The sequence below is a fragment of the Xenopus tropicalis genome, chromosome 4, assembly GCF_000004195.4.
Source record: "Xenopus tropicalis strain Nigerian chromosome 4, UCB_Xtro_10.0, whole genome shotgun sequence".
Taxonomy (NCBI): domain Eukaryota; kingdom Metazoa; phylum Chordata; class Amphibia; order Anura; family Pipidae; genus Xenopus; species Xenopus tropicalis.
The window spans coordinates 88,495,130-88,517,970 of NC_030680.2; the positions used below are offsets into that span (position 1 = coordinate 88,495,130).

General features: G+C 38.4%; 1 protein-coding gene across 2 annotated transcripts; it reads right to left on the reverse strand.

The window, feature by feature from the left end:
* Positions 1-1,944: 1,944 nt before the first annotated feature.
* Positions 1,945-22,604, reverse strand: elovl1 (ELOVL fatty acid elongase 1). Of its 2 annotated transcripts, none has more exons than XM_031900092.1 (8): positions 14,529-14,592; positions 13,110-13,186; positions 11,520-11,710; positions 9,425-9,505; positions 7,212-7,268; positions 4,470-4,575; positions 4,065-4,201; positions 1,945-3,923 (listed from the first exon to the last, which is right to left on the reverse strand). In XM_031900092.1, exons 2-8 carry the CDS (start codon positions 13,165-13,167, stop codon positions 3,681-3,683), a joined length of 873 nt encoding a protein of 290 aa, XP_031755952.1. In that variant the 5' UTR covers positions 13,168-13,186; positions 14,529-14,592; the 3' UTR covers positions 1,945-3,680. The 2 variants fall into 2 exon arrangements, with proteins under 2 accessions (XP_031755952.1, NP_001016644.1); NM_001016644.2 differs by lacking the exon at positions 14,529-14,592 and adding an exon at positions 22,569-22,604 and having other exon boundaries at positions 2,110-3,923.
* Positions 22,605-22,841: the final 237 nt, after the last annotated feature.

A 22,841-nucleotide genomic window follows, 5' to 3' on the forward strand; every position in this document is an offset into this window, starting at 1 on the left:
TGAAAGCGTAAGAAGGATTTGGGGTTTCAGTGCCTCAAACTGTATAGAATGTATTAGAGGCTACAGTTCCCACTACCACTCACTGTATTTAACGTATCGGGGGCTGAAGTTTCCACTGCCTCTTACTATATTTAATGGATGTGGGGTGTCACTACCCTCTGCCTTTTTTTCTTTGAAGTAACTGTACCATTATTTTACAATTACTTACAGTGTGTGTGTGTGTGTTTTTATATCTGCCAGAGAATTGCCTAGAGCCCCCCATGCCACTTCCAATTGTAAAGTGGAACTGCGAGACACAGCAAGTGTAGTCCAGTCCAAAACAAGAGTGTGTGCAGACAACAAAAAAGGAAAAGCAAATATTGCCTTCTATTGCAAAAACATTTACAAATAACAACATGTCAATGTAGTTTAGTTCTGTAATTCTTTGTCTCTAGTGAACATTTTCCTTTTGCCCTCCAGTTGAGGGTGGGAATAAAACCTGAGTGGAGGTAATTTTATTTGAAATGTCACTTGTGTGCCTGGATGTTTTTCTTTACATTGCTACCTGTTTGTCGATGTGCTGATTCAAGTTTGATTTTCTTTCAAAACTGTTCACCTAGAAATAGTCATTTCCCTGGGAATTTTACAAACTTTCAACCAGATATTAATCAATAAGAGCTAAGTATAACAATTTATTGCTTTTTTTTTTAAATTATTTTGTACACGCAGCAGGAAAACAAAATGACCTACACTTTTTGCTTACATCAATGAGAAGATATCACATCCTCAGAATCCACATATTAGTCTAGCTGAACAAAACTTATGTCTGATGTTTCCTGGGTTATTTAACTGGCCATTTTTCCTGGTAATACATATCTTTGGTGTGTAATGTAAATGGCAGATGATGATTTTTAAAAAGGAGAACTAAACCCTAAAAATGAATATGGCTAGAAATGCCATATTTTATATATTAAACTGACTGGACTGGCTTAAAGTTTGAGCATCTCTATAGTAATAATGATGATAGAGGTCTTTACAGTTGTCACAGGAGCTCCCCATCTTGGATTCTGTTAGAATTGTCTGGGACAGTACACATGCTCAGTGGGCTCTGGGCAGCAGTTGAGAAGCTAAGCTTAGGGGTTGTTGCAAATTATCAAGCAAAAAATTAGATATGTCTGTCATATAAGCTGATTCTACAGGGTTAATTATTCAGTACTAATGCAGTTGCCTGGTTTCAGATCTGTCATTTAATGTGAATCTGAATTAATTACAAATAAGCTTTTACTGTTACATTTATATTCTATAGATACATTATATTGTGAGTGGGTCCCTAAGCTCATTAACTAACAGCAGCACAGAGCATGTGCAGGGAATCAGCAGAAAAGAAGATGGGGAGCTACTGGGGGCATCTTTGGAGGCACAAATCTTCCCTGCTAAAGGGCTGTGGTTGCCTTGGGCTGGTCCAGAAGCCCAAAACATAATGTACAACATTTCTGCCCTACTTCTTTAGTTAGACTTTAGGGTTAAGTTAATTTGTGTTATGTTATGGTATGCGCTATTCTTAGCAACTTTTCACCTGACCGTTTTTTAAAGTTTTTGAATATTTAGCATTTCTCTTTTACCTCTTTTCAGCTGTCAAACAGAGGCTGACTAAAATTGTAATTATTACTTTTTAATACTTATCTTTCAGTTCAGTCCTTCTCATATTCATAGCCCAGCCTAATTTAAACCACTGCCTGGTTGCTAGGGTTGAACAGACCCTAAAAAAAACTCAACAAAATAAAAACAAAAACCATTGTAAAAAAAAAAAAAAAAAAAAGTACAATAAAATAAACTTTTAAAGGTGAACTTACCCTTTAATTTAAACCAATGACTACAAACTATTTTATATAAATGAACATGTCTTGTGAGCTGAAATAACTTAGAATCACTACCAACCTGTAAATTTCTTAACAGGTTCAAGAATACATGGGTGAAATAATTTTAATAAGGCGATTTTGGATACATTTTAGCAAAGGACAAGCACGTAAGGCACATTAATTCCCCCCCCCCCCCCAACTTTTCTTCCATATGCAGCCACTTATACAGAAGACAGAGGAATGTTTGGACACAAACATCCATTTTTTTTTATTTTTTTTTTTGTGATATTACCATACTGCAACACTGGCTTGCTGTATATTCACCCTAGTCTTTTTAGCCATCAGATATTCAGTACTTTTAACTCAAAGTAAGAAATGAACATAAGTTATTGATAATTTACAAGCAGTAATGGTAACAAAAAGTGCTCAAGGGAAGATGTTGAGCTGAACTGTTTTATGTCTTATGGTTGGCGCAAATGCACACACAGATGGTCTTACAAACTTTCATACCATTTCTAGTACTGTACTATTGCTTGCGCATTCAAGTCTGGATGTACCACTCACTTTGTACTGCCTTTGTACATATAGAACTGGACAAGCATAGTGCAGTGTATGGAAATACACATTGCACAGAGAACATGAAATGGTAAAATGCTCAGACAGCTGGATCCAATCCAAGTAATAAACAAAGCACTTAAATCACTTAAAAAAAAAAAAAAAAACAGTGTTAAACAGTTATGTGTTTTACCACATTAGGCATTTGGTCTGTTTTGAACATAGAGACTACTGCTGCACTGATATCTTTGCCAAACGTTTGGATAAGATAGACTTGGTGTTTACCATAACCATTGGTAGCTGTTAGAGTTGATATATCCAATGTGCAATAAGCGTTTATTAGTATTACACAAAAAAATTATAAATAGGTTCTGGCAGACTTGCAGGTAGTTACATTAAGTCCTTATATCTCTGTGCCTTACCCATTGTATACCACTCCTTCCTTCCTGGCAGTCATACAATATCCTATTATGACATTTTTGATCAAGCAACAGTGTCAAGAATCTATTTCAATTCTCCCATTCCAGGGTCACAAAAATAAGGGTTCCTAACAAGGACGCTTCAGTGTTAAAGTGTTATGAGTAGAGATTCTGTGGATGGGACACAGTAAATAAATGATGAATAAGGGGGTAAAGCAATAATATAAGGAGGCAACCATGCCTATGTTATAAGGCAAATTAATTTAAATTAACACAATAAAGTTGCCTTCTTTGGAAAGGAACACAACCAAACAGTATAAGACACACATGTCCCTATATTCAAGTATTTCAGAATTCCTGCAATTTTTATAACTAATTCATCTTCCTGTGACCATAACAATACCAGTGCAAAAACAGTAAGTAAAGGGTGTAAAATAAAATTAGTGAAGAACTATTCCAAATAGGAGAATTACTGGAATGTGATGCAAAGAAATCCAGATTTACATTGAAAGCTGGAGGACTGGGTAGTACATTAATTAGATTACAGATTCGTAGTAACCATTGCGCCAAAGGAGTGAACTGGTTCTTCATGGACTCAGGAGTGGCTTCATGCTGTAGAAAGAGTAGCTTTAGCTGCAGGAGGGACATGGGGTTACTCATTCATTTGGTTGAACAGTCTTTTAGGCACTTAATTTGGCTGGTGAAAGGCCCAGATGCATTCAGAAACCAGTTTAGCAGTTTGTACTGGCCCACAAACAGCTGGGTTTCTCTGTTTATAAAATGTGGTAAATTTTCCCCCTTTGCACCGGCTCCTCTCGTGTGCACAGGTTTCCGCACACTGCCAGCACAGGTCTTGAGGTGCCTGCATCTAATTTTCCTTATATTTCCCATTTTTGGCTTTGCCGTTCTGATGCAATGCTCCATTGGCAACTGTGCTACCCTTGGGGAGGCGCCTTCCTTTAGTGTATGCCTGATACCAGAAATTGGAAAACAAGATGAAGAAAACTGTGCCATAGATCCAGATGAGGTGAATGAAGATGGGGTATTGGTAATCGCAGCTTGACATGAAGTAATACTGGGAAATGTGAATGGAAACCAGCACAAACTGGATCTGGGACACAAAGCAAAAGAATTGATGTGTGAGAGAAGGAACGTTAAATACAGGCAACAAACAAGACACCTATGCTTATGAAATGTTCTATTTGGTAATGTTTGCAATTTTCATTTTCTATGCATTTTAACATTCCCTTACCAGCTGGATGGCTGTCATATGCTTCTTCCACCACAGGTATTTCTGAAAGCGTGGACCAGCAGCTGACAGTCCATAGTAAAAGTACATGATGACATGAACCAAGGAATTAATCATAGCGTGGAAAGATCCCATACCACCTAGGAAACCAGAAAGTATTTAATGGAAGCTAGATGTAAAATAAACAGTGTATAAAGAAAGAAAGCCATAAGTCTGAAATGACTCAAAAGTCACGATTCTGTATATATCTGTATCCTTTATGTAAGACAGAATGAAATATCATACCAAGTCCCAAATGAACCAGTTTTGCTCAGCAATAAAAATTAAAAAAATAATAATCAATATTAAATCCTCTTTAATGTAGAAATATTCAGTTGGTGCACATATATCATATGCTATCTTTTGTACCTGGGCCAAACTTGACACCCCACCACCAGCTCCAAGGCAGGACAGAGTGATGAAAGATGTGCAGAAAGGTGATCTGGCTGTTCTTCTTTCTTACAACAAAGAAAACCTTAAAAATGAAAACAAAAAGCAAAAGATATGAAAAAGTATTCAACATGTGCACCTTAAAGGGATACTGACACCTAAAATTAAGCTGTTTTTAAATATATCATAACATTGTCTTTATAATTTTGCCATAAATGTACTTCCTGATGCTTTTACATTCCCTATCTGATCCCCCATGTCCCTCTGCGAGGGGCTGCCATATTTGTGCAGCGGGAGTCCGTTAGCATTAGGAGCTATAACTGACAGGCTGAGAAGGGACAGTCAGGTCTGCAAAACAGTCAGGTTTAGGGACTTCAAGTAACAATTACTTACAAAAGCAGCCCTATCAGCAAAATACTATCAGCATGACCTATAGGCAACTTTTTATGTACATTAATATTTTTAAAAGTATCTTTTTTTTGTGTGAGTTTCACTTTAAAAAACTATGAAAGCCACCTAGAGTATATCCACATTTAGAGAATTATTTATTTTCTTAGACAAATACATTATAACTCCCCAGAAACTACTCTGTTGTTGGCTTCTGCTTATAAGGGTTATGCACTACAGCTGTATGTTGAGATTAACATAGGGCACCTTGTACCGGCACAGTTTTGGTAGCCTAGATTTATAAGCAAGGCCTTTCAAAATGACCAAAATAGTAATGTGCAGCTTCAACAGAGACCCAAGGGTTGGGCAGGTCACCAAGCGGTTCTATCTGAACTATAATATATATCATACAATACAAAGCACCAACACTATGAAAGACTTTTATTATATTATATTTCTGCTTTGAAGGAGTACATGCACCTTTAGTTCACTCATTCCAATGATAAAAACAACACCCCACATTCTAATGTAATGATTATTTCCCTTATACAATTGATTATTAAAACCAAATGCTCTTTAGCAAATATTTTGAGAACTACAGTGCTGTGAAAAACTATTTGCCCCCTTCCTGATTTCTTATTCTTTTGCATGTTTGTCACACAAAATGTTTCTGATCATCAAACACATTTAACTATTAGTCAAAGATAACACAAGTAAACACAAAATGCAGTTTTTAAATGAGGGTTTTTATTATTTAGGGAGAAAAAAAATCCAAACCTACATGGCCCTGTGTGAAAAAGTAATTGCCCCCTGAACCTAATAACTGGTTGGGCCACCCTTAGCAGCAATAACTGCAATCAAGCGTTTGCGATAACTTGCAACGAGTCTTTTACAGCGCTCTGGAGGAATTTTGGCCCACTCATCTTTGCAGAATTGTTGTAATTCAGCTTTATTTGAGGGTTTTCTAGCATGAACCGCCTTTTTAAGGTCATGCCACAACATCTCAATAGGATTCAGGTCAGGACTTTGACTAGGCCACTCCAAAGTCTTCATTTTGTTTTTCTTCAGCCATTCAGAGGTGGATTTGCTGGTTTGTTTTGGGTCATTGTCCTGCTGCAGCACCCAAGATCGCTTTAGCTTGAGTTGACGAACAGATGGCCGGACATTCTCCTTCAGGATTTTTTGGTAGACAGTAGAATTCATGGTTCCATCTATCACAGCAAGCCTTCCAGGTCCTGAAGCAGCAAAACAACCCAGACCATCACACTACCACCGCCATATTTTACTGTTGGTATGATGTTCTTTTTCTGAAATGCTGTGTTACTTTTACGCCAGATGTAACAGGACACACACCTTCCAAAAAGTTAAACTTTTGTCTCGTCGGTCCACAAGATATTTTCCCAAAAGTCTTGGCAATCATTGAGATGTTTTTTAGCAAAATTGAGACGAGCCATAATGTTCTTTTTGCTTAAAAGTGGTTTGCGCCTTGGAAATCTGCCATGCAGGCGTTTTTGCCCAGTCTCTTTCTTATGGTGGAGTCGTGAACACTGACCTTAATTGAGGCAAGTGAGGCCTGCAGTTCTTTAGATGTTGTCCTGGGGTCTTTTGTGCCCTCTCGGATGAGTTGGTCGGCCGGCCACTCCTGGGAAGGTTCACCACTGTTCCATGTTTTTGCCATTTGTGGATAATGGCTCTCACTGTGGTTCGCTGGAGTCCCAAAGCTTTAGAAATGGCTTTATAACCTTTACCAGACTGATAGATCTCAATTACTTTTGTTCTCATTTGTTCCTCAATTTCTTTGGATCTTGGCATGATGTCTAGCTTTTGAGGTGCTTTTGGTCTACTTCTCTGTGTCAGGTAGCTCCTATTTAAGTGATTTCTTGATTGAAACAGGTGTGGCAGTAATCAGGCCTGGGGGTGACTACAGAAATTCATATTGAAATTGAAAATTGAAATTGATAAACCACAGTTAAGTTATTTTTTAACAAGGGGGGCAATCACTTTTTCACACAGGGCCATGTAGATTTGGAGTTTTTTTTCTCCCTTAATAACGTAAACCTTCATTTAAAAACTGCATTTTGTGTTCAATTATGTTATCTTTGACTAATAGTTAACAGTTTTTGATGAGCAGAAACATTTAAGTGTGACAAACATGCAAAAGAATAAGAAATCAGGAAGGGGGCAAATAGTTTTTCACACCACTGTATAGTTGTAAGCAGTTTAGATCTTAAAGGGTGTTCACAAAATGTTAATAACCCACTTAATAATGAAGACATAACAATAAGACAATTTGATGTATGCAGATACAATCCCAACATGAGGCCTTATACTTACAGTATCAAGTAGTTCAATAAACTTAGAGAACAGGAACAGCCAAGCTACTCGGACCATCTGTGAGAAAATAAGCAAACAAGGCATTACAAAAATGTTGCACATGTTTCACAAAAAAATGTATTCTATCAACCTTAAGTTATTCTCTACAATACAGTTCAAAATCATTGACTGGATGTATGATTACAAATATACTATTAAAAGTACACCCTAGTTTTAATCCAGCTTTGGGTGTGGACAAACTGCTCATTTTAGTTTTATGAAAAGGCCATGATCTGCTACAGCTTTAAAGGGCATGTCAACCCCAAAATTTATTTTTGCATAATGAAAGAAAACATAATTCTAAGCAACTTTCCAATATGAAATAATTAAAAATTTGTAGTGCTTTAAACGTTATTTGTAAATGTAATTGCTATTGAAAGCAGCATTTGCTGAACTCCTGGTTGTTACATTTTAAACAATGTTGCAAAGGTCTTGCTCCTCCAGCAATACAGGTCTGTCAGTCTGCTGGCTTGGGTTACAATGTTTCAACAGTCTGAGCCACCAGGGGAGAGAATAGAAACCACAGGCAAACACTGCTTCTAATAACAATTATATACTGTATACAAATAACTCAAAAACCATTACAAACTTGTAATAAATGTATATTGCAAAGCTGCTTAGAATTTTGGTTTCTCTTCTAGGCAAAAAATTATATTTTGCGTTGCCTTGTCCTTTAAAAGCAACTACCCATCTCTAACAGGCTCAGCATCACCATCATCTATTCAAAGAACAGATGCTTGCTGTATATGGCAGACATTCACACACTGATGTTGGGGTAGTTTGAATCATGGCTGGATTCAGTAAATGAAGAAGAGCTAGTGCTGAGCCTACAGATCCGGAATGAGTTTCAAAATAGGCCCTGGTATTTTACATACAAAGAGGCCCAAACAGCCCCCCACAAATAGTGACTGTCTATGGCATCTTACAGCAGCCCCTCTGGCATTTACCAGTCTAAGACTGTGAGCCAGGTAGCAAATTAGTTAACATAGTAGCACTCTAAACTGCTGTGATTGTAACAGACAGCAGCAGTTTGATCAGCTTCAGAGGGAAACATTGTGACTCTGGTACTTGATAAAAGCTGTGTAAAGCCACATCTTAAATTTTGCTTCATGCACTCCATATTCTGAAGACAACAGAAATTCTTACGAGCAGAGCCCTACCCCTGTTGTCTTTTAGACCTATCCATCTGCAATAATGTATATCTACCACATATCTGTATGTGTAAATTGCCTTGTGTTAGTATCACCTTACTCTGTAAACCAATTAAGGAGATTAAAAATAATGATATAATTATAACAAAAATATAGCATTCATTTATCTGAATGCTGTCTGAATAGCATAAAACTCCAATCACAGCCTTAAATAAATATCTAGCTCCAGTGCAGACACAAAGTTTTTTTTTGTTCTATTAGGGCTCTGGCACACGGGGAGATTAGTCGGCCGTGACAAAACTCCCTGTTCGCGGGCGACTAATCTCCCCGTGTGCCAGAGCCCTTAAAACAGGGTTCCCCAACCTTTTTTAGCCATGAGCCAAATTCAAATGTAAAAAGAGTTGGAGAGCAACATTAGCGCGAAAAATGTTCTTGGGGTTACAAATAGGGGCTCTGATTGTGGATTTGGCAGCCCCTATGTGGACTAACAGCCTATATGAGAGTATGTTTGGTAGTACACCTGGTTTTTATGCAACCAAAACTTGCCCAAAAGCCAGGAATCCAAAAATAGACATCTGCTTTGAGGCCACTAGGAGCAACATCCAAGGGACCGGTGAGCAACATGTTGCTCCTGAGCTACTGGTTGGGGATCACAGCCTTAAAAGGTAACAGTATCTCTGTAATAACTCACTACATTCAGAACACATGAAATCATTACTTCAAATACATGATAAACTCAGTAGTGGAAATGCTGAAGATGTATAAGGAAGAAAAGGGAGAGTCATGTTAGAAAGAAGATAACGGGAGATAACAGAAAGCTTATCATTACTATGTTTATTGTGCAAAGTCCACCAGATGTCAGGAGGAAACAGGCGACAGGTGGCATGACTTGCAGGAGGGGACACAGATATGGGTATGCACCTGATATGAATTTATTAAAGGAAACAATCAATAAAACAGACCAATAATAGAAAAAATACACTTATCCCTCCCTACCATTTACATTAATCAAAATATTCTTACCCTTAAAGCCATTGGAGTATCAGACACATCCACTGGGTCACAACGCCATGTATAACCAGTTAACCAGCCTGACATGAGGAACTAAGGAAATAGTTAAAAGAACAGCATTATTTTGATGCTAACTTATACATAATACACAACAAAGTATATATATATATATATATATATATATATATATATATAATAGATACATAGATATATATATATCACACACATACATGTATGTATCTTATCCCAATATGTCAGGATAATTTAATCGTTTAGCCCTAGAGCCAAACAACCGAATTAAAATGCCTGGCATAGAGGCCGTTGGACCAAGGGCCGCATCAACAAGCCAATGCAGCCCCTAATCTGACAAAAAATCAAACCTGCCCAATCGAGAGCTGTCCATTTTTAAGCCAGATGTTGGTCGTGTAGGCAAGTAGGGGGTGCTCGCTCATGCAGGGGAAAGAAAAGCTGTCGAATCGGGCTGAAGGACCCGAACCGGCATCGGAAATATGCCAGTGTATGGCCACCTTAAGTGTTTGTTCCTACTAGCTACAGTGTATCTGAACTCAAGTACTTGCACCTTTGCCAGATACATATTCATTTCATTCAAGTGCAATTTTACTGCGATTTTAGTGCTGCCTCTTAGCTTTAATGTAAGAGTCACATTGAGTCAGTGGCAGATAAGCTTGGAATCAATATCATTACGTTAACAGGTACAGATAAGATTGCACAAGATCAGTGAACTCATAAAACTCAATGATATGACACTCCCAGTAACTGTGGCAACTGCCTATGTGAATTATACCAAAAAAAAAAAAAAAAAAAAATAGCACACCCTTAAGGCAATCGAATGCCCTAGGTGCTGGTCAAAAAATTTAATTAACAAACAGAGTATAACAGCACTTTGCCAGTGTGGATGATCCCTAGGGGTAATAGCACACAATGCTGCACATCAGTTTTTCCCCACTGATGTTCTTCCACCTGCTCCTCCTTCTTGGTGCACTGACCGGCGCAGAGTAAGCCTCTGAATGCACACACAGAGTGAATTTCTCTGTGAAAATACAAAAGTATGCATTCTTGCCCTGAAATCCTCTCCGCATGTGCTCTCACAGGCTGATGCTGTGCTTTTTGGTGCACCAAGAAGAAGGAGCATATGGGGTGTAACAAACACATAAATAGGTTTCAGCTTCTATCTTAAAGGAGAAGGAAAGCCTAGGTCTCTTGGGGGTGCCAAAATGTTAGGCACCCCCAAGTGACTTTAATTGCTTACCTTGTACCCTGGGCTGGTGCCCCTGTTAGGAGAGAACAGCACCAGCCGGGGTACCTGTAGCAAGCGCTTCCTTCCGCGTTGGTGCGCTTGTGCATTAGAGTGAAAAGCCGAACTTTAACAACAAAGTCGGCTTTTCACTCTAATGCGCATGCGCCGGCCCAGGGATTTCGCAGTGGAAGAAGGAAATGCTCACTACAGGTACCCCGGGCTGGTGCTGTTTTCTCCTAACAGGGGCACCAGGCCGGGGTAATAGGTAAGAGATGTCACTTGGGGGTGCCTAACATTTTGGCACCCCCAAGTGACTTAGCCTTTCCTTCTCCTTTAATGTAGAGGTAAGCCATTTTGGGGGCTGTTTAGGAGTCTTTTTAAAATAAAAGGTTTACTTATTCTTTAAGAAGTAAAATATACTGTACTTCAGATACTGGTCTCCCTTTAAGGAGAAGAAATTATTGAAAATATATTCTGCCCAATGAGGTCCCCCAATTACCTTCCAAAATACCAGCACTTGTATATTACAGGGACAAATAAAGGATCTAACAGACTTACTTTCTGTCCTCACTGAAAGGGCCAACAAGTGGGCTTCCCACCTAACCCTTTTATCATATGGTGTAGACGTGCCGAAAGACTTTGGAGCAACTGCACATATTTCAAAGCAAAGAAGACAGGGGAAGGGGGGGAATAGTCCAAGGGAAGAGTGAATAAAATACTGTATTTAAAAAGGTAAAAGTAATTTACTTCTGTAACATTTTAATTGTACACTCAACGGCATGACCAAAACATTAAGTTGACTTGTCTAGCAATAAGACATATTGTGAAATAAGGTTGCACCATTCTCACCTCATAAACAATATAAGCTGAAAGTGCCACAAGGCTAAAATTATAAACAACCATTAGTGGCTTTAGGTCAAAAGGCTTCCGATTTGCCATTATTCGTGGGCCAAGAGAAAGAACAAAGTAGACATAACTCAGGAGAATAGCACCAGGAAGGAATGGTGACTGCATCAATGGATAATCATATATCCTGGAATCTGTAAAAGAATTAGGAAGCTGAATGTTAAAGCTCTTACAATATAGGCAATGGAAAGGCTCATGACAATATCTAGCTCGAAGATGGAAAAATACAGGCAATCGGTCAGCAATGATAAGGAGACACAAACTGTATGACATCATTCCCATTCTGTGTTTATCAGTGCTAATTATCTATCTGAAAGCTTGAGAGGAAAGGAAACAGAGTTCAAATGAGCAGAAAACCCACAATTGTATTGCTGAAAATGGAAAGAAGAAATTGAGCATGATGATGATAATCATAGCCTCTAACCGAAATTGGGAGTGCAAATTGTTCTAGCCATATTTAATAACAGAGCAATGTGAATAAAGTCAAGAAACAAAAAGACACTTAACGTACATGAGACAAATATATAGGAGATACAGAGAGGAGCTTACAAGGAGAAACAATACTCTGATTTTTCTGTTGTAACTATAAAAGGCTATTAAAGGACCAATAACAACAGATTAAAATGCCATAAAATAAATTAAACACAGTATATACTTTCATAATGGAGAAACTAACTAGTACTAGTATATTATAGGACAAACAAAAAATAAGATCAGATTTTATTTGTTTTACTAGGTTTTCATCACCTAATTTTAGGACTTATTTAAAAATCAAAGGATGTTTTAGGTCAAATTCATATAACAGTAAAGAAAATTTTTAATGGTTCACAAACTTTCAAGCACCACTGTATCTTCCATCTATCTATCTGAAAATTGTCAGAAATGCATTAAATGAGTGTCCCCATATAGTGAGTATTTAGAGAGCACTAGAAAGATGCAAATTCAAACTGCTCCGAAAAGGCTTTCTACCGGCAACAATAGGAGCCCCCAGTGGAAAGCCCTTCAAACTGACTTTTAGTGCGATATAGACAAGGGTAGTTTTATAAAATTTGCAACTGGGCCTCATTTTTTTGTTTAGGGTAATGACACAAGGGCATTCTTCCTGCCTAAAGTAAATTTACAAAATATACATTGGCATATTTAAATTAGGAATATTGTATAACCATGGTGGGTTTCCGTCCGCAGTACAATGCCCATGTGGCACTGCTCATAGTTATTTTACACTTTTGCAGAATTAAAATTGTCATCTGTTAGCTATGGCCAACTGACCAGAAAAACTACAGTGACCTGACAGACTGCAAAATTAATATAAAGGGTCCTGGACCAAATTTCTGGTTGCCGAATGGGTGTTACTAAAGCCAGCAATGAGAAACGCAGAATAGAAGATTAATCATTTCAAAACCACAAAATACTAGAAATGGAAAATCAACTGTCTTATGTCAGAATATCAGTGAGCTATTCTGACAGGGCTGTATCCCTTTAAATCAGAAAGAGAGAGAGAAAACATGAGAGCATGCATGGCTGGAACCTCACCTGCTCCTTTCATAAAGTTGTGGTATTTTTGCACCCATTCTGAGAGTACGGCTTCCATTTTAACAGTTACCCACAACCTGCAAAAAAGAAACAATACTTGAAGCACCAGTAACTTTAATAAATATTTTTAAAACAAAATAAATTGGTTGTCAGATAAAAATTTATAACCAAAAACTCTCTACCCAATCAATCAGCCTTAACATTTATAGGTGAACTGAACACACAGTAGTATCATAATATAAACCAAATTCCAACTCCAAACTCTGACAAAATGACATTACAGGTCTTTAAAAAGCATCAAAATGTATGACCAATTTGCCTGTGAGAACAGACGGATGCTGTACAATGGGCCATATAAAGGATCTACAGAAGGTACAGATCTACAGAAGAAGAAAGAGGAGCTGCACAGTTTTGTATGATAATGCCCCTATAACAACATTCTAATGAGCAGGGCCCTCTTTACCTGTAGTTTGCATGTTTTTTTTTTTACTGTAGTTTGCATGTCGACGTATACACCCGTAAATCATATTTAAACTCCTTTTGAGGGAGCAGACCCCCCTATACATAGTGAGGCGACATTTCATTTACTTTAAGATTTACTAAAACTCAAATTTATCTAATTATTTGAAACCACAAATAAACTCGTTTCCATGAACGTCAGACATTTATCAAAAAATCAGAAGTGAAAAAGCACATACAGGAAAAAGCTGTCACTTTTTCATCTTGTTGCGCGATAACCGTGGCATTTTTTTGCGTTGTCGCGCAAAAAACGAAAACCTCTAAAAGTTTGAGGTAAAAAAATCTTCCAGGGAAGGGACATCTGCCATTGGCTTCTACATGATCTGGACGGGTTTTAGTTGGCAAATTGTCAACTTCTATAGAAGCAAATGTGCTCTTTATCAGGAGCTTTTCAGACTTTAATATTATATTCCCTGTAATATTGTCCCTGCCTCAGCTGATTCTCGAAACACAAATAATATGTGTAAACGGGTCAGACATCTCTCTGGCACCCTGCTTCATACTATATTGTCACGCCCATGCTTGCTGCATTAGTGGCAAGCAATAACCACTAACCACTCCGATTACATATTTCCTATGGGGCAGTTACATTTAACCCTTTAGATTGAGTCTGCTAGCTGTGGAATACCCACTACATTGAAACACCAACCAAGCTATTTATTATTAAAGTTCTGTTCACAGCTAGAAAACTAATTACCCTTCATTGAAAATACTCCCTTCCCCTTGTGTTTCAACAATGGACTAAGGCCCTGGGTGACCTTGTTGCAACCAAAAAAATAATACTGAAAAAAAAAAGCAAATGTGTGGACAAATCTGGCTGATCTGAACTATTGCAGCAATGCCTTTGGTGCAGATTGCCTCCTGTGCCCTTCTGAAGTTCAGTTTAAACCCCATACTCACTTATTTGGACAGTTGACTTTTGAAATTAAATTGGCACAAAACTAAATATTTCTGTTTTACACCTTCTACCTTGAGACGTTATTTGACGATGCTTTGCGTGCTTGAGCTGTAACTGTAACAGGAAGAAGTGTGGGAGAAAAACACAGCCCTCTGCCCATTCATTGGCTGAAATAAACTAGCATGTATGTGTGTCCTGTGTCCTGTATATGTGTCTGTAAACACAGAGGTTCTTACAAGTCTGAGAGAGTGACTTTGGTAATTAAAATGATAGTATTTCTTTTTGGGGGAATCCAGCGACACTGGACTTTACTGTAATGTCTACAAAGACTTTCATTCATCCAGATCATGATACATATTATCTAGAAGACATAAGTCTAAGGCAACTAGAAATGAAGTCGCTTGGATGAGTGGTGAAACAATTTCAAGAAAACTCTAAGTTTAGTTGCTTAGTTATTTCTACTAGATACTGTATACTTTGTTGTAATGTCTTTTTATGCAGACCAGCAATATTCAGGGTTTACAGTTTGCCTTTAAACTGGAAATAAGGTAAAATAATTTTTCAGCCTGTATAAAAAACTGTGGTGTGTAACATAATTATCAATGCCAAATACACAATTAGTTTATTCCTACATGATGATGCACATTTGCCAACACTGCTGCACAAAAACAAACAGAAAAGAGAACAACTGATGAGAACAAATTAACAAATAGTTAACAGGGGCAAACGAAGATATTCATAATTTACTGCAGTCTCAAACTCAGACAAGAAACAATCATCCATAACATGATGGTTTCATTTGACTATTGAAACACCTTATTTTTCCATAATCCAAAATAATATTATGGTGAAGCAATAGCCTAACTCTGCACTTGTTAATCTGCTTCATCACTGCTGAAATGCACAGAGCTCCAAAAAGTCTCCTCTGTCATGGACATTGTGAATATTAAGCCATAAGATATCACTTAGGGCAGTGGCACACAGGAAGATCAGTTGCCTGCAGTTAAATCTCAGGTAACGCAGGCAACAAATCTCCCAAAAATACCGTCCCACCAGGAATAAAGTAAATCACCGATGGGAAGCCATATGCAGAGCTTTATTTTTCAGGAAAACAAGGTGCTGCGTATGCTTTCCCACCAGCAATTCACTTTATTGCCAGTGGGAAGGCATTTCGGGGGGATTTGTCACCTGCAGAAACAGAGATAAAAATATATATATATTTATAAATGTTACCAAACAATCTTGTCTTTGCATTGAGACATATATGCACATCTATGGTAACTGAGCTATTTATTAGTTTCTGATACCATTCCCTGAAAGGAACCAGTTTACATTTATAAATGGTATGAAACACTTGATTGGCGCATGAACTGAATATGTATATGCTAAGCACAGATAAAATAAGGAGGCTGTCCTAACCCTAAAGTAGCCTATCATAGGTGCTGGAATTGGGTTCCATGGGTTCAGGACTGGGCAGTGCACAGTGAATGCCAGCAAGAGAGAACACAGTGCTCTATGCATTGCTTGGGCAGCCAGGACGTAGGAAGGGCTAACACAATGCACATGTTTTATAAAAATCAAAGAGTAGCACATATTTCACAGAAAGCAGCAACAGAACAAAAAAATGCTTTGCTCTGAAACAAGAGAATGCCAGAACAGTGACCACTCCGCAGCCCAGGCAAGTAACACTGACAAGTGTTTGGCCAATTATGTGCATATATTTTGGTATAAGAAAATAAAATCTCCCTTTGCAACAGCAAGGCTTATTTTGTACAGTTAATATTTTTCTATGGGATAATGTCAGAAAGTGTGTATAAAGTGGTATAAACTATAAAATTGCCCACAAATAATGCAAAAAGGGTATGTTTTAGCTTAGGACTGTAGGCCATGTGGGCTACTTGCAACAATTCTCTTTGTTAATGGAAATTCAACCCATGACAATTTTTGTCATGCCAATTTTTGCCACGCAATCTTTCAACAAGGTCAAGTTTCAACGACCATAAAGATTATTAAGCAATAATATAGTGCAAATAGCAATAAATTGCATTTGTATTAGGTCACAAGAACAGATTATCTGCTTCTAGTTGCACATTATTGTGCAACTGGGTAACTGTGGTTTTACCCAGGTTACAAAAGGCAGACTTCACCATGATACAATTGCAGCTTATAGCATATGCAAATTGCAGTCATCCTGCAAAGGCAATGCATTGGGTAATGTGTGGTGTCCACATCTTTTAGGCAGAATACCTCCAAAGGATTTTCAGATATAAATCACACTCGGATAGGCTCTTTCAGAAAGGGGTCTTCTGAAGATACACAATTTAGATTTAATGTGGAAAAATGAACTGTGTTTAAATATGTGAACGATCCTAGTGAAGGCTATTTTCTATGTTATCCTTTATCTATACCACATTAGCACGGGGGAAATGATATGCCCTTTGGACCATTAGACTAATGGCATGAGGCTAAACAAGGATGCCAGGGAAATTTCCATTAAATAACTTTGACACTGGTCTTTTGTCCATACATAGTTTCTACTGAGTGGCAGCAGTTGTTAAAACGTCCTGTGTGCCATTCGCAAAAACACTTATTTAACACTGAAGCTAGGTGGTCAGCAATACATATAAAAGAATGCAAAAATACTGATCACTGATCCACAAGAATCTAGAAAAAAAAAGAAAACTGGAAAGGGTAGTTTAAAAGTACATTATCTAAGTACGGTATCTTGCTGCATCCCTGTTCGAACACAATTAGAAGGGTCAGTGTTTTTACCCAAGGATGCAATCATCAGTACTCACAATAATTCTGGAATGCCTGTGCATACATACTCTTTACCAGTTCACCTGGATCAACAAAACAAAGAAAGTTTGTTTTCAAGGCTTACTTGACTAAACTAGAGTAAAAATGCTCTTTTTAACTTTAACATAAGCAGATAAGGCAAAAGCTGCACATGTAGTGAATGCACAATTGTGTTAGGGGTCAGAGTAAGTCATGAATGTCATGTGATGCAGTGTCGACTGAGACTTATCAAGGAGCGCTAAAGCCCTTCTGACTGTGTAGTCAAAAATAAAGCCTTTTTAAGCAGGAATTCTGTGAGAGGTGCTCTCCTCATTCATATACTCTGAATTCCATCCTATGTTTAACAAATTTAAACTATTATAAAAGCAGTTGAATTTGTTGCAATTTGTTAGAATACCTTCAACTGGTTTGAGCAGTCGAACACCATTTTATTCTAAGGGGTGGTAAGACTCAGATGCAGCACTGAGCCCTACAAACCCTTTTGAATTGTTAAACCTGGTGCAAAAAAGAAGAGAGGTAAATCGGAAACTATCAGTTTATGTTTACCGAGCAGTAACTATCATTACTACATTGGGAAAAATACTTAACTTTAATAAAAGTTGGCCTCCATTCTGCATTATTTTATTAGGACTATTATGTTCAAAATATCTTATACCACATAAAGAATTTGTGATAGGTCAGAAATCTCATATTCTTATGGTTTTTGCACTTTATCCTATGCTTTCTAGGCTTTTTCTGGATAAACTACAACCCCTTCCTTTTGATTCAGTCTTGCGGTGTGCTTTTAAAAGTTGTGCACAGTAAAAGGTACAATAATATTGTGATATTTTTATTATTCCACATTTTTTTTTAATCTGTATTTTGTTTGCATCTTTCAGTTTGGTTTATATTACAATGGATTTGTTTGTGGCAGTTTTATTGGTGATATTTGCATACATACACACATGCATGCATACAGTGCAAGCATCATTGGTCTGTTCATTAGCAAATGGTCTACCAATTCTTCATTTTGATTTACAAAGTCTAATCAACGTTCTTAAAAAACAGTCAGCCCATTGGAACAGCAGAGGGTTAAAAATATAGGCAGGGCTAAAAAAACAAACTCACAGAAAAATGTATCCAACGTATCCAAACAGCATCCTTGTATTGTGGAAGCTGCTTGTTCACTGAGCCCGTCCTTTAGACACTCATCACATGATAAATAGTAAGCACCTACTTATCCAATTACTGCCAAACACTTCCCTTATGCGTGATTGTAATTTAGGGATAGCATGAGTCTTTCCCATCACACACTGTACTTCCTAGGTTTTACTGATTGTCCATTTTAATTTTATAAGCATAAATCTAAAAGTTTAGATGAAGGCAGTAGTATGTAAGAAAAGTTCTTAGACATTTAATAATCTTGATTTGCAACTTGCTGGTACTATATAAATAATTGATAGTGCTGAAATATTGCAATTTTTTTACATAGAGGAAAAGAGAGCTTTAAATCATTACAAGCCTCTGACCCACTGTAGCCTATGAATTTCTGTACCACGCAGACACCAATATGGCTACCTGCTCAAATATAGAGAGAACAGACAAAGCCAAGAAAGGCTCATTTACCAACATAGGTGCTAAATTGAGACAGTACAGTCTGCTACAAGAAATAAAAGCAAACATTCCAACGATTAATACAGGTAACTGCACAAATGCAAATCAGCACTGTACATTAAAGATGTTGTATAAGCCCTTGTGCAGCATGTGTAATGATGAGGGCTTGAGCTGAACATACATTCTGCCTATTTTAATCACAAACAATCTATGCTTTTTTGTTATTCAAAGAGCGTTTGATCCTTGCAAGGTCTGCCCCTTTAAGGGACAATAACACCATAAGGAGTATAAAAGTAATGAATATATCTTGTAGATTGTAAGCTCTTTTGGGCAGGGCCCTCTTCACCTCTTGTATCGGTTATTGATTGCTTTATATGTTACTCTGTATGTCCAATGTATGAAACCCACTTATTGTACAGAGCTTGCGGAATATGTTGGCACTTTATAAATAAATGTTAATAATAATAATAATACTATATACTGTTGCCCTGCACTGGTAATAGCTGTGTATTTGCTTCAGAAACCCTACTATATTTTATGTAAATAAGCTGCTGAGTACCCATGAGGGTAGAGTCATTCAAATGAAAAAAGAGAAAAGGCACAGGTTACATAGCAGATAACAGATACACTCTGCAGAATATGCTGTAAATCTATGCATCTTATCTGTTATCTACTATGTAACCTGTGTTTATTCTCCTTTTTTCAGCTTCAATGACTGCCTCCATGGTTACACAGCAGCTTACTTATATAAACTATAGAAGGCTTTCTGAAGCTAACATGAAACTTTTACCAGTCCGGGGCAACAGTATATTATATTTTAATTACTTTAAAACATTTTCATTTTTTGATGTTCCTTTAAGTAAATTAGCCCCATGATATCCTTGTAGGAATTAAACAAGAAGGTAGCAATGATAATCAGTGTCCTTACACAATGCATAAATACAAGAAGGATGGTTCCCATGGCAGCTGAAAATGTAACAATTTTGTGAGGTTATACAGAAACACGTTTTCCTAAACCAATCACAAAAATGATACAAACTATATGTTTAAAGTTTACCGAAACTGTCATCTGAATATGTCATTTATTAGTATTGCATGACAGTGCTTTCTATTTAGATCTAAAATAAATAAGCAAGAAAAACATGCAAATGTTATGCAGTAAGTTAGATTTAACAAGCAAATTAAGCCTTCAGGTGCACCAAATCCAAAATTTGATTTTGCATTTGACTAGATCCAGCTATTTTGCTACAATGTAAACATGGGTTTGGATTTGGTTTAACCTTTGGTCGAGGATTAGGTTTTTGGTTGAAAAACAAAAACTATGGATTCAGTGCATCAAGTTCACAGTTCTGCCTCTGTAAGGCATCTCCATGTAGATCCACAGCATTGATGTCTATGGTATCCACATACTGTAGAACTAATAAAAGACATGTAAGGGGGGCCAGATACTGTGATAAAAAGAAAGTCTAGGGTGCCTCTAAGTGGGCTGGAGCCATAAAATTACCCCAGAAGGCTACAATCACCCCTGTGGGCTTCCATTTCCCTGTATGGAATAAAACCCAAGAACCAAGCAGTGTGAGCAAGCAATGCTAGCCAAACCATCACAACACTACTACTGCCTGTTCTTGCAGAAAGATATTGATAACCCTTATTTACATTGCGCCATTTTCTCCTGCAGCATTTTATAGAGAAAATACAAGAAATAATAGTTTACATATACAGACAAATCGTTCACCAGAATCAATGCACAGTTACAACTGCATATTGTTAAGAGCCAGTAGAGGAAAGGTCCTGCTCATGAAAGCTCACAATCTAAAGCTGGCCATACACGCACCGATGATACTGTATGAAACCTCGTTTCGTAAAATATTTAGCGCGTGTATGGCAGCTCGACGAGGTGACCGATATCGCAAACCCATTTCTACACTGTATGCAAAGTTTTATTTTTAATAGCACTTTACATTAAAAAGAAAATATATAAATCCCTAACCACCCCAAACAGTGCTGTTTACTTAAAAGATAATCATTCCATTTACAGCTCAGAATGAACAAGCCCATGTTGTCAGAGACAATAACCACTTTATGAGGCAGAAGCCGTTGCAAAGTGGAATGGTATCTTTAGATAAACCTAATACTCTGATAAAAATTATCTGGTAGGAAAAGGTAGTTGTAAAATAATAAAAGATGATTAACTCAGAATGAAAACTGTTTGGTGAATTCTTAGAAATAGTTTAAACCTTTTTTATTATATTACTAAAAACATAAGGTATGCACACTTGAATTAGCATTGTGAGATATATCAACATAAGTAGAAAGATTTCCAACTTGTAACCTATCTTTAGCCACCTTGTTCCATTGTGAAATGATGGATTGTGGGTCTTGAAGTTTCTCTGCTTGCCAGAATATCTGTGCACCAACCACTGAGGGACTTCAATCCCACAATCCATCGCTTCACAATGGCACAAGGTGAGGCAGGGGTTGCATAAACTGGGAACCAAAGGCCTTGCAAACAGAGACATGATTTCCTTTCAAACTGTGGAAAAAGTTATGTCTGTATTAAAAAAAAAAAACATTTATATTAATTTTTGACAGGTCGGATAGTGAAATACACCTTTTCTACTTAAGCCCAAATAAATCAGTCCATGACAAAAAGGTTGATGGATCTTGAAGAGATTTATAGACCCATCACTAGTCCAAGTCCTGCATTGATTTAATCATTGTTAACTGTGACCCAGCGGGAGTACAAGCGGTTGGCCAGTTGTGCTGTGGGGCAGCAGGAAATAGTGGGAATCATCTGACTGACACACCTCAGCTCCCCCTCCCAACATCCCCACACCCAGAACCATACGCACCGGTCTCTGGCACCTGCCGTCACCCTTCACCTACATCCTCCACACAGCTCCAGCCAAAGGGACATCCTGCCCTCCCCGCGTCCCTGACACCCGCTCCATACTTCCCCATTACCCCCATCATTAAGTGCAAGCATAAACCTCGGGTTAGTCAGCCCACCCGCCGGCTGTCAAGTGCTAGACTGGCCCAGCAATGTGACCTCTCCGTGCCCAGCGGCACCCAAGCTCAGCTGATTCTCACACAGATCCGGGAGCTCTTCCCCCTAACCTGCATGCTCTGCTGAACTACAACTACCGCCAGGAATGATCCGAGTGTAGTTCTGCCTTATGGCTACAGCCAACAGGTAGCGTTACAACTTTTCCATATCTGCCCTCCCTTCCAATCGCTCCAGCACAGGATACAGAAAATCCCTGAGCCGGCCAGTGAGCCTGAGGGGCTTCCTAGTTGTAGGCATGAGGCGTAGAGTAATGGGTGGGGAGTTGCTACACTCTGTGCCTGGCACCCACACACACACACACCCAGTGACAGGCGCCTACAGCCTCACACCGCTTAACCCGCACCTCCCCAGCTGCAAGTCCCTAAGTGCGGGCCCTGCGATAGGGACACCCCGGCGCTCCCACACACCAACTAAACTTCCCAACATGCCCCTCGGAGAGTTCAAAATCTGCCCCAGGTGCAGGGCACGACCTGTTGGCTCCTTAGCCGTCTCTTACGAGCTCCCGGGCAATAAGGTACAGGTAGGTAAGTCCAGCGCCCTGCACACTGCTGGCATGCCATCTAGCCTGCCACCATTTTATTACCTGCTGTTGTGAACAACTGGAATCCGGCTACTCCCGTGTCTCTCCTGAGCCCGACAGAAAGAGCGTGAAAAAGAAGGAAGGAAGGAGAAAAGAGAGGGAGATCTGGGTAACCACACCCCTGGGTGACTCAACTTCACTTCACAGGCACTCGGCAGAACCTCCGCACAGCCTGCAGATGGCAGAAAGAGAGAGACAGAGGGCAGTGCCGAGAGTGGAGGGAGGGTTCCTGTGTGCTCAGGATTAAAGACAGATGCGAGGCCGGGCCTGAAGAAC

What these genes read in the sequence shown, in the direction of transcription:
- elovl1 (XM_031900092.1), bottom strand. Translation starts at nt 13,167, where the DNA reads ATGGAAGCCGTACTCTCAGAATGGGTGCAAAAATACCACAACTTTATG. An exon ending in ATACTCCAATGGCTTTAAGG is followed by an intron (nt 7,269 to 9,424) that starts GTAAGAATATTT and finishes ATTTTCTCACAG; the next exon opens with ATGGTCCGAGTAGCTTGGCT. An exon ending in ATATGACAGCCATCCAGCTG is followed by an intron (nt 3,924 to 4,064) that starts GTAAGGGAATGT and finishes TTTGTGTCCCAG; the next exon opens with ATCCAGTTTGTGCTGGTTTC.